The 18,561-nt window shown below is 46.6% G+C and overlaps 1 protein-coding gene across 4 annotated transcripts in view; it reads right to left on the bottom strand.

Annotated features, from left to right (window-relative positions):
- Nucleotides 1–18,561, bottom strand: part of Arid3b (AT-rich interaction domain 3B) — a 53,642-nt gene that overhangs the window by 2,898 nt on the left and 32,183 nt on the right. For 3 of the 4 annotated variants that reach the window (XM_004628727.2, XM_023712670.1, XM_023712669.1), the window contains exons 3-8: nt 16,978–17,049; nt 16,758–16,830; nt 3,031–3,214; nt 1,750–2,027; nt 1,392–1,646; nt 279–377 (exon numbers count right to left, since the gene is read on the bottom strand). In XM_004628727.2, the coding sequence (XP_004628784.1) occupies nt 279–377; nt 1,392–1,646; nt 1,750–2,027; nt 3,031–3,214; nt 16,758–16,830; nt 16,978–17,049 (961 nt within the window). The remainder of the gene's footprint in view (nt 1–278; nt 378–1,391; nt 1,647–1,749; nt 2,028–3,030; nt 3,215–16,757; nt 16,831–16,977; nt 17,050–18,561) is intronic. The other variant, XM_023712671.1, reaches the window with a different exon arrangement.

Below are 18,561 nucleotides of genomic sequence, written 5' to 3' on the forward strand. Positions count from 1 at the left end.
TTAAAGCCAGAAAATGACAGATAGTCACTATGAATGTTTTATGGTCAGAAAGGAGACCAAGCATGGCAGACTGACTTATTGCACGGTGTCTAAGGGCATGGATACAACACTGACTAGGAATCCTGGCACTGCTGAAAACGGTTATAGGAAGGGTTTCTATCAGTGTAGATGGGATCCTGTCTTCCTGCTAACAATCTGAAGGAAGTATCTCAAGTGCATTTGGGCATGAGGGTGGTGGTAGGGCCACTGAAGGATGGCAGTCACTGCCCAGGGCCTACCTGCATAGGTGGTGCCATCGATGTCCACAGACATGTTAATGCTCCCAATGGTGCTTGGTGTCAGGTTCAGTGCAGCAGCCGAGGCCTCTCCTCTGTCTTCTGGTGGGGCAGGGAGAAAGTGACCAAGTCAGGATTCCCACTGTCCTCTGGTGCTGTTACAGAGCACCCACATGACCACCTCCTGAGTTCAGGGCTGGCAGAAACCTAGACTAAACAAATTCCCAAAGCCTTCTTCTCACACTGAGCAGGCTGACCCGGCCCAACTGCAGGCACCAGCCCTGTCAATCAGGCTCACAAACCCTAACCAGGTCCACTACACATCAGCCTGGAAGCCAGGGAGCAACAGGCCCATCCCTGACTTTGGGGATGTACCCTGCATTATTATTCCTTAGAGAGGGGGGCCTTGCCCCCAAGCACCTGGCCCCCCACACCCACCTGACTGGGTGGTACATGGTACCTCTACCAGACTCTGCCTTTTTACAACAGAGAGCCAAGGCTTCTTCCAACTGAGCAACCTTTCTCTTAGCCTGGCTTTGTGCAGGGCCAGGACACCTGTCCCATCCCTGACTGGATAAGCAGGGCTGAACATGGCTGCTTCCTTCATACCCGCCTCTTGTAGCATTACTCTCTCAGCTTTGTAAAAATGGCAAAGGGCTGGTGTGTGAGGTGGAAGCACAGGAAGAATAAAGGAAATGCCCTGGGCCAATTTCCAAAGAGAAGTAGGCACTTGAAATATGTGGAGGGGAAACAGAAAAAAATGTCAGTTATGATGCCAAATGTATCTCCTACAACATATGTTCCCAAAAGCCCCAGGTACCTTGCTGAGCCTCATGATGACAGGGTGTCATCTTCCTGGATCCAATAACTGTACCCTGCCTGTGTTGGTCTGTATCCAATGAGGGACTGCCAAGCCCTTTAGACAGCTTAAAAGGCTGCTGAGGAGGGAGCACAGCCTCTGCCCCTGACACATACACACATAACACACACACACACATCCCTGCCTGGTGAGCAGATCCCATCAGCCTGAGAACCCACATGGCTCTCAGGGTCAGCAGTGTGCACCTTGCCCACCCTGCCCCAGGAGTGGAGCTGGGGTTGCAGTGGCACACGCACCCCTGCCATTGATGCGGATCTTCACGGGCAGCTGCCGTGCCATGCTAAAGAGGTTACGCTGGAAAGCCTGCTGTACGAGGCGTTGTTCCTCCTCGGATAGCCTTGCTGCCTTCTTCTCAGCTGGCTCCCCTGACTCTAGACGCTCCCGTAGCTGTTCCAGTGCAGCCACCCGACTCCCTGCCTGTGGTCCTGCCAGAGCCATGGGCATGGCCAGGCGATTTGGCACAGGCACCGTGGCTGCAGGGACCCCGTCACCTGCAAAGGAACTGAAGCTGACCCATACTCACCCATGCCACTCATAGCCCCATCTTGGACATAGGGGTACAGGGCTATCCCCCTTCCCCAAGGGCTCGCTGACCTTTCCTGAGAGTGGCTGCTGGGGATAGCCGAGGACCACTGGCACTGGTACTGCTGCTGGAGCCAAGTCCCAGGACTGGGAAGCGGATCTTGGGTGGTGAAAGAAGGGCAGAGGCCCCAGCAGTAGCAGTGGCAGCGGCAGGTGAGTAGCCAAAGAGGGAGGAGCTGTAGCTGGGCCGGCGGCCCTCCCTGCGGTTGCCATCAATGGCAGCCTGAAGCTCAGCTGGGGAGCTCAAGGCCTTCTTCTCACACTCATAGGCATAGAGATACTTCATATACCTGCAGGGAAGGAAGAAGCAAGGAGAACCACCCCAAACCAACGGCATACACTGCCCAGGCTCCTCCTACTCCTTTCTACCTGCAACACTGCTCAAATCATAAGTGCTGTTCATTAGGGGTAATAAGCAATAGCTAACATTAGCATATTTACTTTGGTGCACTGAGAGATATGAATCCCAAGCTTTCCTGGCCTCTTGTCCCAGGAGTTCTTTATTTTGTATCATATGCCCCAAGAAGTCTCTCCAAGAAGCTCATTACTCTGGTTACAGCTATCTCTAATCTCTAATGTCTACTGGAAAGTTCTAATAGGTAAAACCCTTCTCTGTTCAATAAGGCCATGCCACACTAACTGACTGATCTGTCAGCTATTCATTCCCTGTGTTTCAAATCAAGCGATTCTTCTCTGGCTCTTATTTTCTACTGCTACTCTTGGTTTAGGCCAACCCCATAGGGACTACGTACAGGCTGGGTGTCTGGTGAGGTGGCACCTGGAACAGAAGTGTTCCTTGGTAGTGATGCCAGAGAATATGTGGATACATAGGAGCCCAGGAGGCCAGGTTTGAACCTCAGCCTGATCATGTAGGGGCTAGGATGACCTTGGTCAGCTTGTTTAATCTCAGAGAATTAGTTTTGGTAATCTGAAAAATGGTGCAATGTATCTTTTTTTTTTTTTTTTTTTGGCAGAACCAGGGATTGAACTCAGGCCCTTGTGCTTGCCAGGAAAGCGCTTATTCCACTGAGCCATCTCCCTGGCCCTGCAATGTATCTTTCAGAACCAATGTTTAAGGAAAACAGAAAGGTAAAGAACCAGCACACAAGAGATTCCTGGTCAAGAGTGACTATTACCAGGTCTAGCAAAGCAGTTATTTCTTGAACACCCTACTGGCTCAGGAATTCACTCCTCTGGCTTACTGTACACTGGAATTTCCTTCCTTCCTTCCTATCTCAGGCTGAACCCGTTCACCAGCTTCTGTGGCTTCCTTCCCCAGCCTTGGCTACTCACTGGGTCCTGAGGGTGAAGGCGGCGCTGGTGATGGAGGTGGGCAGGTTCAAGCCTTTGGTGATCTCCCTCCAGATCTTCTTGTTGATGATCTCCACCAGACCTCCCTTTTCTGTCACCAGCTTGTACAGCATGTACAGGTCCAGGATCTGCTTGGCCATGATGGGGATCCGATTGATGGGGGTACCTGTGATTGTCCAATGAGAAGAGGAGGGGCGCATAAGACGTCCAAGCACGTTTACCATTACCTGAATGGGAAATGGTATTTATGCATCTGCTTAGAAGTGGGATTCAACTCAAATTCATCAAGTCTGGAAACTGACTACTGTCAGTTCTTTTCATCGAGAAAGATAGGGTCTTCCCAGGCTGTGTGACCTTTGATAAAATGTTCAGCCTCTCTGATCTGTTTTTCTAAACACAAGGGCCAGATGAGATGAATTCCAAGTGCTTTATGTTTTTGTTGGCTGTACATGTTGGGATTTTCCTTGCCTTCTTGGTCAGGGAGCTCCCAGTATCCGTGGTGCACTGTGTGCCTTTGCCTATGGCCTGCCCTGTCCTCTCCTGCTGCAGGACAAAGACTTGGCTCCCTTCTCTGTGTGCCTCACCATGTCAATAGATGCCGGACACACTGGTCTCAGGGGAATGCGGAACCACTCAACACTGCTCTCCCCACTAATCACTAATCACCCATTCCCTCCCCACCCCCAGAAAGAGGGTGGGTCAGAGCAGCTTCCGCCTACTGGTTCCCGAGGGGAAGTGAGAGGAGCCAGGGACTTGATTAGGAAACCTGGCACCAGGCAGGAAGGGCTACTAATGAGCACCAAGGGATGCAGTGAGGGCCGGGCCAGGTCCTTTCACAGTGGCTGGGATGCTCGTCAGGAGGCGTGATGGATGACTGTCATTTGGCAGCTGCGGGATTAATGATCCAGAGGTCAGAGGGGAGAATTCCACAGGGAGGGGTCACCATCCAGGGCAGGGTATGAGACTTGTTGCCTTTTGATGGCCAGCTTCTTTTACTGTACACAAGCTGCTGCTCCTGCCCTCCCTCTCTCCCCTGCCCCCAACAGGCTGAGGTCCCACTGAACTGCCTGGTGGTGGTGAGCCTGTTTGGCTTGTGGTCCTCCAGCTTTCTCTCCTCTAAAGCATGCATTTTCTTTCCCACCTGAAACAGCCTGCCTGCCTGGCCCACTCTCAAAAGACCACTCAGTCACAGGAAGAAGCAAAGGGCCAGCCTGTGTGTACAGACACAGGGGATACTATGGCAGGACAGTGCCTCTTTTCTAAGATGGGGAGAGAATCACCATGCTTGAGAACTTTTTTCTTGACCCACTAGTGGACCTAACCACAGAGAAAAAGTCTGAGGTGCTGAGCTTGGCCAATGGTAGGCACCACTTCCTTTTGAAGGCCTGTGTGCTAGACACACATCCAGCTGTGCTGACCCCACATCTCCATGGCATCACTTGGAGGGCTGGGAGGATGTGCCAAGGTTCCATCAGCTCAGCACTACCTGGCTTCTCCTGCATCTGCACACGTGTGCTGTTCACTAGAACTGGATATGCACATGCTGACCTTGCCTCCATTCCCACCTTTCTCCATCATTTTCACTGTCCCCCAGTGACTAGGCTCTGCTTCTGTCCTCTGGCCCCCAGTCCCAGGTGCTTAGGGCTTCACTGATTCTCCCTGGGAGATCTTAAGGGCAATGTCCTTCCTAGATCACCACCAGGCCAGGCCCTTAGTGGTTACTGGTTTATTAGATGTGAGGCGTGGCTTCTAGCCACACGCTTGCCTCACATATCACTGCCACTATCATATTAAAATACCACATCAAGGGCTGGTGAGACAGTTCAGCAGATTAAGCGCTTGCTTAGCTAATAACCATAGGCCAGGGCTTGATCCCTGGCACCGCCTGCAGCACTGGACCCAGCCCTGTGAGCACTGAGCTGGCAATGGAGTCCATTTGGGCGTAGTGGCACACGACTGTAATCCCAGCACTTAGGAAGGCAGAAAACAGGATGATCACTATGAGTCTGAGCTGCGTAGTCAGACCCTACACACACACACACACACACACACACACACACACACACACAAATGCTGCTTTAACCACATCACCCACTTTCTGTTTAAAAGCCTCTAATGATACTCACTGGTCACCACCCACCCTACACATCCAGTCACAGGACCCATGTCCCCCATGCTGCTCACCACGCATGAAGCACTTGAACACATCCCAACAACTCCTATCACTGCATTCTTACCAACCCCTCCCACCATGTTTGCTCTGCCTCTGGGACCTGGCCGCTGCTTGGGCTGGAAACCACGTGCCTCTACTCAAATGCCCCACTCTCCTTCCTTCTCCACTCTCCAGGGAGAACTCTCTGACTAACCCAGTTTTCTCCCTCTTAGAATTTTTAAGGTTCACCAACAAGTGCAACAAATATTTCCACTTCAGTGTTTCCTGTATGTCCATGTGGCAGCCCAGGAGGAAGGTCAGCTCTGTGAGGCAGGGTCTGTCTGTTCTTTACCAGCCTCCAATATTATGGTGTCTAATAGGAAGCATGTCTCCATGCAGATGAAAAACCACACTTCTCAGAGTGAAAGTGCTGATGCCAAGGAAGCCCGCCTGGGAACCTTGCTCACAATACCCATGTCAGGTCCCCTCTCAGGTTGCAGGGTGACAATCACCATTAAGCAGCTGGGGGAGCTTAGACCCACTGTTTTCAAGCTATTTGCTTTCAAGTCCCATAGCAATAAGCCAACAGCAGGAGAACAGATAGGTTTGGGATTTTGAGAAAGTTAAGGATCTAGGACTTCATAAAACAGAGCCTCAGAGAAGGAAGGCAACTGGCAGTGTGGAGGTGGACAAATGTGAGCACCTAGGACAGCTGTGGCACAGCAGGGCTTGCCTAGCTGAATGAGAGCAGTGCTTAGGGAGGTCACCTTGCACAGCCAGAAACCACATGGCTCCAGAACTACACCTGTGGCAGCTTTCAGGTTGCACTGTTTCCTGCTCATCTCTTCAGGGCAATAAATCTTCAGACACAGATAACGCATTATACTTCTGGAAACAGCCATCATTCATCAAAAGGCAGCCAGCAAACAGGAGAGGGGCAGGCTGCATACACCACAGTAGATTTCCAGAGTGCATGTCCACCATGAGCTGTCACTACACAAACCATCTAGCCATTTGAGATGGTGGCTTTGAAGGGTGACACTGTTACCAATGCATAAATTTTATTATGTCAGCCTTAACAGCCACAGTGATTGAGAAGCCTGAGAAATGCCTAGAGAAGGGAAACAAGGGTGGGCGAGGAAGAGAGGTCTAAGTGGTATTTGAGGTCAAGGCTGTCACCTAGCAGTAGGTGGCCTATCTGCAGCACCTGAGAGGTAGAGCAGTAACTTCTGGGAACTCCCAAATGAGCCAGATCACAGGATGGTTGGTGGCACTCTGAATGCTCCACAGTCCTGCTTTCCTATAACCTAAGGTGCATCCCCCCTGCACGGGGCCCCCTATCAGACAACCTGGTTCTGGAGATTAAAATCAGGGAGTGACCACTCCTATGTTCCATAGGACCTTTAGGTAAGTGTGTGTAGCTGGATGCTGCAGATACAAACACCTGCTTGGCTTCAATTCTGACCAATGAGAAAGACAACTGCAACCTAGGCAGTTAATTTTATGCTGGTGGCCCTGGAAGCCATCACATTTGTCTAAATGAGACTCTACCATGAAGAAAGATGGAAACATCTTTAAGTTGAGGTTGCCAATACATTCTACTAGGGGGTGGACAGGGGGACCAACACTTCCAGCTTGTTTCTGTATCAGTGAAATGAGAAATTTGCACTAAACAACTTTCAGTTTTCAAGTGTAGTCCATGAATGAAAAATCAAAACAAACAGCCTGCCTGCCTGACAAAGTGAGCTCAAGACCAGCCTGAACTGCATAGTGCGACCCTGTCTCAAAAAGATAACACACACACACACACACACACATACACACACACACACACACGATTATTCCCAAAGTGAGAAAGACTTGGTGTATGGAGCTTGCCTGAATTGAGGCTCTTGTCACAAGCAATTTGGGCACTTTTCCAGGGAAGGCCCCCTAAAGTGCTTAAGATGAGGTCAGTGAAGTTCAAGTCCAGAAGCAATGGTTCTTTCCAGCCCTTCAGAGATGGGATGGGATGGGACTCTGCTCTCTAAGCAAAACTATGGCCTTCTCTGGGCAGCTCCACAGCCACAGTGGCAATCCCATGCATACAATCTATGCAAAAGCTGCCTGCAGTACAGCTGGTCACCCACTGGAGAGAGCTCTGTGGGTCACTGGTGTGGCCCTGCAGAAGGCTGTGTATCTTTACCTTGGCAAGCCTGGGGGGGAACTTGGTGGGGAAGCCTGCAGACTGTCAGTCACTGCTATCAAAGCAGGAGCTAGGATTGAGGGTAATTAATCATGTTCTCCCTGACAGGAACCCAGGGCCTTATCTGCACCCCAAGAAATGCCGCTGGTCTCCAGTTCCCTCCTCAATAAAAGAGATTGACAGTTGCAACAAAGAGGCCCCTTATCAGATTTCAGCCAGGGAGCCCGAGACAGCCCCAGGGACGGAAGTCAAAAGCTTTTATGAGGTCCCAGGACCTAGCAAGGCCTCCAGGATGCTGGGCTTTAACCCCTGTTGGTGGATATGGGCACTGACAGGCCAAACTGCCCTCAGGAGCTTCCAGTGCAGATACGGCAGAACACCAGCTGCTTCCTGGCACCCTGTCTTCCTGCTTTCCATTCAAGATAATATAGCTGTGAATGGGGGTGGGGATGAAGGCAATAGGAAAGGGGGCTGCCTCTGGTTTGAGACACAGTTGGGAGGTGGCAAGAGTGCTGAAGGGCAAGCCACTTCCTTTCCATTGCAGAGAATGGGCATGTTCCAGGGAAGGCGAGGAGCAATTAGGGGCAGGGCCCCAAGCAGCTCATGAAGGCTGTTTTCCTGCCTACTAGACAGGGGTGAGGGCCCAGGACACCCTGACAAGCACCCTCACTGCTTTTTCCTGACTTTGAAAAAGGTGATTAATCATGTGCATAGCCTGACTGTCAAAAAAGCTGCGCAGGGAGCTTAGGAGAATTCAGGTCCATGATAGACACGCTAGGACAGCCCACTGATGTTTCTGCAGATTCATTTTTACCCTGCTCTGATTCTGTTCCTCAAAAACAAACATGAAAATGCCTGGTGACTTTCTCTCCTGCCTTGTTCATGTAGAAAGCACCTCCCACTGGGTGTCTAGCAGTTGCACCAGTCTGTAGCTGGACTGTTCTGCAAGGCAGCACAGGAAAGGCATGCTTATGGGCATACTTAAGCCTTCTACCTCCAAATGCCATCAAGTAGGTCTAATTTACTATAGTGCAATGCACTGATCTAAGTCTACAGTAGTATACAATGGTTCTGTGCAGTCATCTACACCCACATAACCACCCCTCAAGCCAAGATATGGAACATTTTTTGTGTCTCTCCTTAACACCCAGCCTCCAACCCCACTCACTAGTCCTGAAGTAGCCATTACTCTGATGTGCATTTTCTTGAAATTTATATAAATGGAATCATGCGGTGTTTAAGTTTTAAAGTATATAATCTTGTATTTGTCCTATGCTCACTATTAGGTCTATGAGACCTGTCCTGGGTGTGTGCAGGAGCAGTTCATTCTTTTTTATTGCACTTCGTGACTGCAACACAATTAGTCCATTCTATTTCTGTTGGGCAGCTAAGTGCTTTCTAGTCTCTAGCTACAACAAATGGCGCTACTATGAATATTCTTGCACGCGTCTTTCATGCATAGAAGTGCTCACTTCTGTTGGGTACACCACCAGGAGTGAAACTGCAGCTAAGGTGATCAGCTTTAATAAATCCTATCAAACAGATTTCAAAAAAAAAAAACAAAACCAAAACAAAACAATAAACAGATTTCCAAAGTTGTTACACTGGGTGTTCCAGTTGTTCTGTGTTACGAGGATAATTTTAAATTAATCATTTTTTTTGGGGGGGGGGGTTACTCTACTTCTGATGTATTTTTTAGATGAAGCATGTGTAACAGTGTGTATAACGTATTGTGTTATGGCCGATTATGAAATACGGCTCTGACCAGGCTGTCTTTCCTCAAGCCTCTGTTCAAAGAAGTTGGCCAAGGAACTAAGGAGGGAGGCTGTTGTTTCCTCTGCTCCGTCTGCGGATGCACCATTACCCTTCAATGGCATCAATGGGGCAAGGATGAAGGGCAACCGGGCACACACAGCTCTCTGCTTCTGTTGTCATCTGTGCCATGAGGCTCTCAGACCCCTTGGTGTCCCACAAGAATAAGCAGGCTAAACTCTGTAGACTAGTCTTTGGTCAGTTCACTAATTATTAGCTTGCTCACCCTGGAACAAAAGAAGCAAAACCATCAAATAATTCAATTTTACCATGTGTTATGAGTATCAGTAAGATGGTGAAAGGGAAAAGGATAAATTTAATGACAAACCTGGACCATTCAAATTAATTATGTCTTTCAAAAACCAAGATCCTGTCCCATCATGGTGTAAATAGGTAGTCAGAGTGTTAAATGATCATTAAAGATGGAAGGAAGAAAAACTGAATATATTTAGCAGCAGCTAAATCACTTATAGAGAGAAAAAGACTTGGCCTCAGACAAAATGTTGAGACTTAAAGATCTGCATTTTACACTTCCATTTTGGTTTAAAGTTAAAAATGAAGCCTCTAAGCTAACCTCATCTGACAGAGACAACATTCAAATTTTAGTCTACCAGGAAGAATGTCCAGGGCACAGACCACTTACTGTAAGATACAAAGAATATGTAAGAAACTGCCTCCACAAAAAGCCAAGAAATATATGTCATGGACATTTCCTTGCCAAAGATGGATAGATAAGCATACAACAGAAGGAAAAACACTCAGCTGCACTCTGAGACAGGCCCAACCCTTTCCTACAGCAAATTCTTTGTATATACACATCAAAAACAGGTCTAACAATTCATTGGGGAAAACCAAGGTCAGTGTATAGCCTTGACCAGAACTGGTAGGGGCAGGAGGGCTGCTCTACATGTGAGGTCTTGAAAAAACTTGTCTTCTATATGACCAGGCAGCTCCTTATCCGGACACACCCATGGAGGCAAAGGCAGGAAAGAACAGCCTTGCTGGTGCCATTTCTGGGTGTGTCTCTATGCCCCCTACCCCATCCTGCCTTTACAAGTGACAGCCTCCTTGGCACTGTGAGTTGTCACACCTCTTGTGTCAATCATTTGGATGCTGTTGGACCCTCTTATGGACAATGGCTAGTGGAGGTATCCAGCGCTTACTATGGGGCTCAGAGTGCTGGAAGGCAGATAAGGCTTGCCTGCTGCTCTAAAAGCAGTTACAGGGTTGTCAGTGCCAGGGAACCATGGCCTCAAAGGCTGTTCAAGGAAAAGGAAAGACCACAGGATTCAGGAGATCTCTGGCCCTAGGTGAGTCCCTTAACCCCAGACTGACTCTACATTTCTAAAAGTGATGCCCTCTCTACTCCACAGAGCACAGCTTGGGCAGCAACAGGACAGATGATGGGCTGAAGAGTTCTATGAAGCATATGTGTTGAGAATGAAATAACTATAGGATCATCATTGTTGTCATCATCATCACCTGACTCTAATGCGATCACTCTTCTGTTACTTCCTAGGGAAAAGGGGAACAAGCTTTTCTTCCTTGGGGATGAAGGAGAAATGCAATTGTTTATGTATAGCTTTTGCTTCTCAGTTACAAATTAGTCCTTTGAGGCACATGAGAGTTCTGCAATCAAACCAGGCTTTCTAGAAAGATATTTTTTTGTTTGTTTGTTTTTTTGGTTTTTTTTTTTTAGTTATACAAACTTGAAATATTTTAATACCTCCAGAAATAGCATATAGGAAATACCAAAGAGCATAATTCAAAAGGCAAGAGAAGTTGCAGTATGCTCCTGGATGAACAATAAAGAGCTCTCAATATGATAGTTATGCAGGACTGTACAAAAAATATATTAGATGAACCCTTATTTAAAGGTCATTGCAGATTTCTATGAAACAGTACCAATCTTATGTTGGGTTATAAATGTATTTTTTTTTTCATATATGTGTGTATGTGCACATAAAAGACAAGGAAGAAGTAATATAAAGTCAACAGAAAATGGAAATATACTTTTTAAAGTTTCTAATACTAGGAAAAGATATCATACAATGTCTTTTAAATAAATTGTAAGTCAAAGATATAGTATAGGGGGCCGGGGAGATGGCTCAGTGGAATAAGCGCTTCCCTGGCAAGTGCAAGGGTCTGAGTTCAATCTGCGGTTCCACAAAAACAAAAAACAAAGATATAGTATAAAACTTACAACATAGATATTTTGGAGGGAAAGAGAATTTGGAACAACCTGTGTGATTTGGTTTCAGTTAGCAAAAGAAGAAATCCATTATTTAGTAAAGAAAGGAAAGAAATATTTGGTCTTAAGAGTCTTTTTTTTTTTTTTAATGTATTTAGTACAGGGTATATAGGGTCTCACTATGTAGATCGGACTTGTGATTCTCCTGTTTTCAGTCTCCCAAGCACTGGGATTACAGGCACATGCTACCATGCCTAGTCTCAGTAGGCCATGGGGGTAGGGCTGGCATGGCACGCCAGGATCCTGGCCACTGCTCTCTGCCTAAGCAGATGCTTTAGTCCGCTGAGATATTTGGCTGGCCCTATCTTAGAGAGTCTTGATACAATCTGCACACAATCTGACATAAAAAAAAATTTTAAACCTTTTTTTTTGTATGTGTGGAACTGGGGTAAAAATCTTCTTAAAAATCTTTTTAATTTATTTGGTACAGGGTCTTGCTATGCAATTTGGACTCATAGTAATCCTCCTGTCTCAGCCTCCCCAGCTCTAGGATTACAGGTGTGTGCCACCATGCCCAGTTTCAGTGGCCAGCATGGCACACCCAGGGTTCTGGGACCAGCACAGCATGCGATATCAGGGATTGAACTCTTGTCCCTGTGCTTGCCAGGCAGGAGCTTAGACTGCCAAGATATCTCCCCAACCTTGACAGAAAATCGTTTAAAGGGGCTTTGCTTCCTTTGTTTTTCCCAGGGAAAGTGTAATAGTATGATCATAGACACAAAATACAAAACACAGAGGCTTCCAAGTTTCCTGGAAGTGAACCACACTGATTTATAGGTAAGACAGTGGGGCCCACCCAGAGGGGAAGGTTTGCTCAAGGCCATGGAGGAAGTGGGGGTGAGCCCTGTCTCCCAAGGCCTCCCATCTTCAAGGCCCACAAGAGATACTGAGCAAGAGCCTGCGCTGCCTCAATCACCAACATCCCCCAGGCTCCTCAATTAGTGGGCTGCTGGGCTGGTCAGGGAGGGCTCAGGGTGCAGGAGACCCACTTTGCCTTTGACACTGAGGACCAAAAGCTGAAAGGGCCATCTGCTATGGTCAATTTGCCCAATTGTGTCAACAGGCAAGAGAAACAGCACAAAGTAAAAGTAATAGTCTGTGCCTTCTCCTACAAAACAGCCATTTTATCACTTGTAGCAGTAGTCATCTTCCTTGGAACCAGTCTTTGTCCTCTATAGTGGCTTCATGTCCAGCTGTCTGGCTGGGTTCACACCCAGACTTGTCCCCAGATCTGTCAAACTCAAGCTGTGAATCTACCATGTATCCTTCACATCTGCTCTAGGACTGGCTTGCTGCCCCACTGCCAGAGTCTGTGAGACCTCTTCTTGGTCCCAGCCAACAAGACCTGCCTCAGTGCCCCAGCCACTCCACTCGGGGACCAGCTACTCCACTGAGGGAGAGACAAGTGAGTCAACAACCATCTAAGGCTCTTTGCTTTGGCAAAGCCAGCAATCTCCATATGATTAAAAGCATAGTGTGCTCCCAAGCTCTTCTGATTCACTACCCTAGGTTTGACTATGAGAGATAGGAAAGAGGAGCTCCTAGGGTTCTAAAACTGTAATCCAACTCAGTTTGAATAGCCAGAACCCACTCCTCTGATACTCAGTCAAGGGGGGTTGAGATTAACACCTGACTTAGGGCCACCTTCAGGTATGTGAAAAGAAGATTTCTATACAAAGACTATCTGCAGCAGAAATGTTCTGTCTTTACTCTTTACCCCCATTCTATAGCAGTGGCTCTCAGCAGGGGCCACTTCTAATATCTAGTGACATTTCTGGTTGTCAGGATTGGGAGTTGCTACTGACACCTCATGGGAATAGGCATGGATGCCATGAACACCTTACAGCACACAGAACTGCTCACAAGAACAGGGAATTCAGTCCCAAGGGTCAGCAGTGTTGTGGCTGGGAATTCTGTGTGAGACACCAGCAAGCAGCAGATTGATCTGCTCCCCTCCTGGGACGACGGCAGCAAACAGTGAAATACCTCACTGATGTGCTGAAGGCAGGTCCTAAGTAACCACAAACTGACTTACCAAAGGGAGTCACTTACTCCTGCTTTGGGCTCACGAAAAATATAAGAGATGGCAATGTGGCTAATCCTTGAATAGACAGAAGGGTGACAAGACCATTCTCTGCTTCTGTCTCCCATTATAGGGTGGGTAGCTGTGGAAAGGAGGCATACACATCTAATAGCTAAAGACAGCACCCCCTCCTCTACAGGCTGAGTCAGGAAGACCAAACTGCTCATACAGCAAACATGACTGTCCTTGAGGAGCTCCTCATCCAATGGGAACATCTAACAATAAACAATCACCAAATACCACTCTAGGCTAGGCTGACCCAACTTTCATTTTCCTTTAACAGTCCTGGGAAGGGTAAAAAACAATAAAGTGCAAATAAAGCACTGGTGCTGCAATGCTGATTAAAATCTGTATTGCTATGGCAGCCCCTCTGAGACAGGATCAGTGCCTGGATTTGCACCAGCTGGGCTTGTGCAGCTTGTAAATAATTAAAAGGTAATTGGAAGGGGAGACCAAAGTATTAAGTGGATTTCTCTCTCTCAGGGAAACTAGGGAGTTTTCATTGCTGCCAGTCACATTGTCTTTCAGGATTATACTCTTGTATTTTAGCTCCTTGTTGATAACCGTTGGTGGAGTAAACTAATTAGGGCTGCTAAAACTGCAGCCTAGAGATAGGGAGCACCAATTCAAAACTTTCCGTTGTCTTGCTGTTAGTAAAGCCTTGCTGCTACCAAAAAGGCAAGGCAATAGGTTTTGGAAGGAAAGAGAGGAAAGGTGGGCTGGGGAGATAGCTCTATAGAATAAGCGCTTGCCTGGCAAGCACAAGGGCCCAAGTTCAGTCCCTGGTTTCCACCAAAAAAAGAAAAGAGGGAGAGAAAAGGGGACCAGAGGAAGAGACAGATCAAGCCATTGAGAGCACCAAAGGATGCTCAGAATATTTACCTGCAGGGACTGCCATTATAGCTTAGCCTAGGACAGATACAATTTCATTCCCTGGTCTCAATAAAGCCACCGACACAGATCCCAAGGGAAGTGTGATCAGGCATCAGCAGGGAGGAGAGTGGTGGAAGTAGCACTCTCTCCTGCTGTTTCCTAAGGGGGATGAAGGTGGAACCACTGGACAACTAAGGACCTTTTAAGAGGGTAGGGTTGGCTGGATGGGAGATCAAGCCAGCAATTTGCATCCCTGAGCTCTATACTCAGTCACACCAGGATCCAGGGTGGTGATGGCTACAAGTAGCAGTGAGGGGAGGGACAGGAAAGGAGGGCAGAGAATCGGGAGGGGGAATTATAAAGCACATGCCACATATCCTGCAGTTAAACTGTAGGGATGTTCCAGACAAGTTAGTGGATGCAAAAATAAAAAAAAAAAATGGATAAAAGTCAAAATGGACTTTCTTCCCCACTGAAGCATTTGAGTCCAAAATATACGTGGAGTCTCTATTCTTTCACTACCGTCCTTGGTCTCTGTGAGACTAGACATACCAATATTAACCCCAGATACTACTCTAACTAGAGCCCAATGCACTTATTTTTTTTTTTTCATATTCAAAGGCTTTATTTCAATTGTTAAAGAAATATGAAGGACAGGAACCAGAGGGAAGCACTTGGTAAACCAGGTGACTGAAGAGAGGAAAATGTTTCCCTGATCTTTTGTCTGCAGGATCTTTCCTGTACACATCATTTCTTCTTCCAGAGGCTCTATTTTGTAGATATTATTATGATACAGTAGAGACTTAAGTGGCTAAAAAATGAAACACTCAAACAAATTTGGTATCCTGATACATATTAAAGGAAAATCAAAGGTCCTGCCCAAGATGCCACAGCTGGCACCTGGCACCAGGAAATCCCAGGGGCAATTTTGTGAATTTGGGACCTTAAAATGTTTTCTATTGTTGCTCTGGCTCTGCCTGTCCTTCTCTGTGTTAGTAGACAGCTGGTGGAGTGATGTCATGGCGCCAGCAGTTTCTCACAGATTGTCAACACTTAGAAATTAATAACCAGCACAGTTGCCACCTTGCTGTTTGCGCACTGACCCTGGAGGGTGGAGCCCAAGAGCACCCAAAGGGTGGTTAATTTTTTTCTTTTTTTAAATTAATTTTTTAAAGAAATAGCAGTGAGACAGCTGCAAAACAGGTTAACAGGACAGATGGAATAATCAGTATATTATATATTATTGTCTTTGTAGTAGTTATTCGTAATACAAGACGCAGACATGATATCTTGTCTAAACACCATCAGTACAAATCTTTCTTCTCATTGAACTAAGAGAAATTAGCTGCATATCTATGTTGTATATTCAGATATATATATATATTTTCTGGTTTTGTTTCTTTTTTTTTTTTTGTAGGGGGGATTTGGCGGTACTGAGGATTGAACTCAGGACCTTATACTTGCCAGGCAAGCACTTATTCTACTGAGCTATCTCCCCAACCCCCTCCCCCTTTTTTTTTTTCACTACAAAATGGACCTTCAGTTATATCAAGCATTTTGTTTAGTTTTGTCAGAAATGGGTGATTCTTTGCCAGTTAAATATTGTAGGTGTGAGACATCAGTAAAAGAATCCGATATAGTCCAATTGTCCATAATAGTAGTGGGTTATCCGTGGAACTGGCAATGTCAGAAGTTCTTAACGTGAGCCTTTTACAGCTCAGCATATTAATATGGCTTTATGTTTTAAGCTTTGTGTTTATACTTTTCTGCAGGATGGTCAAGAACAAGAGGAAGCACGACCTATGTATAAAAAACGTAATGTTTGGACATAACAAGGTCAGTCAAATCCCTCAGGATTTACCCTTATACCCTGTAAGGGAGTTTCTAGATCTTTTGTCAGTGTCAGCCATGTGGATGAGTCACATCCATTGCTTGACCAATTTGCTCTCTGTGAGAGTCTGAGAGAATATTTTCTCTCCATGTGACACTCCTTAGGCACACTATACGTCATGGATCACTTTCATCTGCAGCCTCATAATCTCCTGGCCTGGGCTAGGACTGGGTCTCCAATGCACTTATAAGACTAAGAAAAAAGCATGTTTGAATCTGAAATTATTCTAGATGCCAGTTCATTAGAAGAGACACAAAAATAAGGCAGGGCCAAATGGAGATCATCAGTCTATTCATTTTTTTTCCCCAAAGTGTTCTCTGCCCTCTCTGGTGTGACTGTCACTTATTCAGATAAATTCAGAATATAATCAACAGTAAATACCTCTCATCCTGAGAATGGATAGCAATACTGACACACAATAAATAGGCATTCAATACATAAAGATAAGGAAAGCACACTCACCCCTTTTCTGCATAAAGATGAAGAGGTCATCCAGGAACTCTTTCCTTTCAGGATCACTGTCTAGTTCATATAGCTGAAATCCCCACCCCAAGGAGAAAACACAATGAAACATTCCACTTTGGCACAGGAAGTCTTATACCCAAGATACTATAGCCACAGGAATAAGGACAACCCACTGCAGAACTGTCCCTATCTTCATCCCAAAAGATGTATTACAGACCTTGGCAAAATCTCGAGAGATCTCTCTTCCCCGGCCTCCGTCAGCATCATCACTCCAGGCCAAACCACCATTCTGCAGAAGAACAAGATATAAGGTTGAAAGAGGAATAAGGAAGAAAATGAGCAAAGGACAGGGCAGTCATCTGCAGGCTGTGAAGACCCTAAGCGGTTGTGCTTGGAAACTGTTAACTAACTACTCCTAGCCCCTTCCAGGGACTTGTTTTTTGCTTTCATTATGGTTCCAAAATAAGGGGGAGTTAGGCAGAAGAATCATATCTATTTCCCAAAAGGTGGGCAGGTATTACTCACACTCAATGCTGTAAGAGGGGGCCCAGGCCCAGTGTCCTGAGAAATCTCTCACCCCCAGCTCATCTTCAGAGGCTATCACTCTGAGCCATACTGTGACATGGGGAGAAGAGGCTACACAAGGTTTTTCTTTTTTTTTTTTTTGCGGTACTGGGGATTGAACTCAGGACCCTGTGCTTGCCAGACGAGCACTTAATTCTACTGAGGTATCTCCCTGGCCCCTACACAGGTTTCTTGCATGCTACCTCGAGATGGCATAAAGGCCAAAGGGAGTAGGCAAAGATGTTGAAGTTGGAGCTTGTCTGCCACTATCTAGGAGTCCTAAGCCTAGCAAAGAGAAGGCTTTACTGAGATGAGGGCTACCACACCTAAGACTGCTCAGCCCTAAGGCACGGACAGTACCTTAGATCATTTTCATAGGGAAATAATAACAACCTATAACTGCTTTAATTGATTAGGTTAAATCAACAGCATTCACTGAACAAGAGGGGAAGGACAAACAAGTCTATTATTTAATCTTGAAAGTTTAACAGAGTACTTTATAGAGTATTCTGTCATCCCCACCATCAGGAGAGCTCTTTGCCTGGCACATAATTAATGGGTTAGCTGAGCCAACTAAATATCTATTCACAAAGCACAGATATGCATGTCATGCAGGAGAGCTGGCAGGGTGCATGGAATCTTAGTGTAACTCTGTTGCTTATCCCTAACCTCTATCTAGGCCAGCAGAGGGCCTTGTGCACGCAAATGGAAGCCCTGAGCCTGTCAACCATGTCCCCAAGCTAGCTATGGTATATAAGTGGTAGGAGAGGGGCAGGTGGACTAGAAAAAACTAAGAGTATTCTTTGGACTGTGTAGGAAGCATGTTCTAAAGCTATGTCAAGGGCTGGTGAGATAGCTCAGCAGACTAAGTATCTACTTAGGCAAGCACAGGGACCAGGGTTCAGTCCCTGGCACCACATGCCACATTGGCCCCACCCCCAGGTGCACTGAGCTGGCCACCAAGACCAGGCATTGTGGTGCATGCCTGTAATCCCAGCTGGGGAGGCTGAAAACAGAAGGATCACCATGAGTCCAAGCTGAATGTGATCCTGTACCAAATATGTTAAAAAAAGAAAAGTTTAAAAAAATAATAAAATAAAAAAATAAAAATAAAAGTTAAAGCCATGTCGAAACTGGGATTATAGGGCTGGAGAGATGGCTCAGTGGTCTAAGGCACCTACTTAGAACAAGCTTGGCAAAGCATCAGGGACCGCGGTTCAATCCCCCAGCACCACAT

Source organism: Octodon degus, unplaced genomic scaffold (assembly GCF_000260255.1).
Source record: "Octodon degus isolate 3935 unplaced genomic scaffold, OctDeg1.0 scaffold00026, whole genome shotgun sequence".
NCBI lineage: Eukaryota > Metazoa > Chordata > Mammalia > Rodentia > Octodontidae > Octodon > Octodon degus.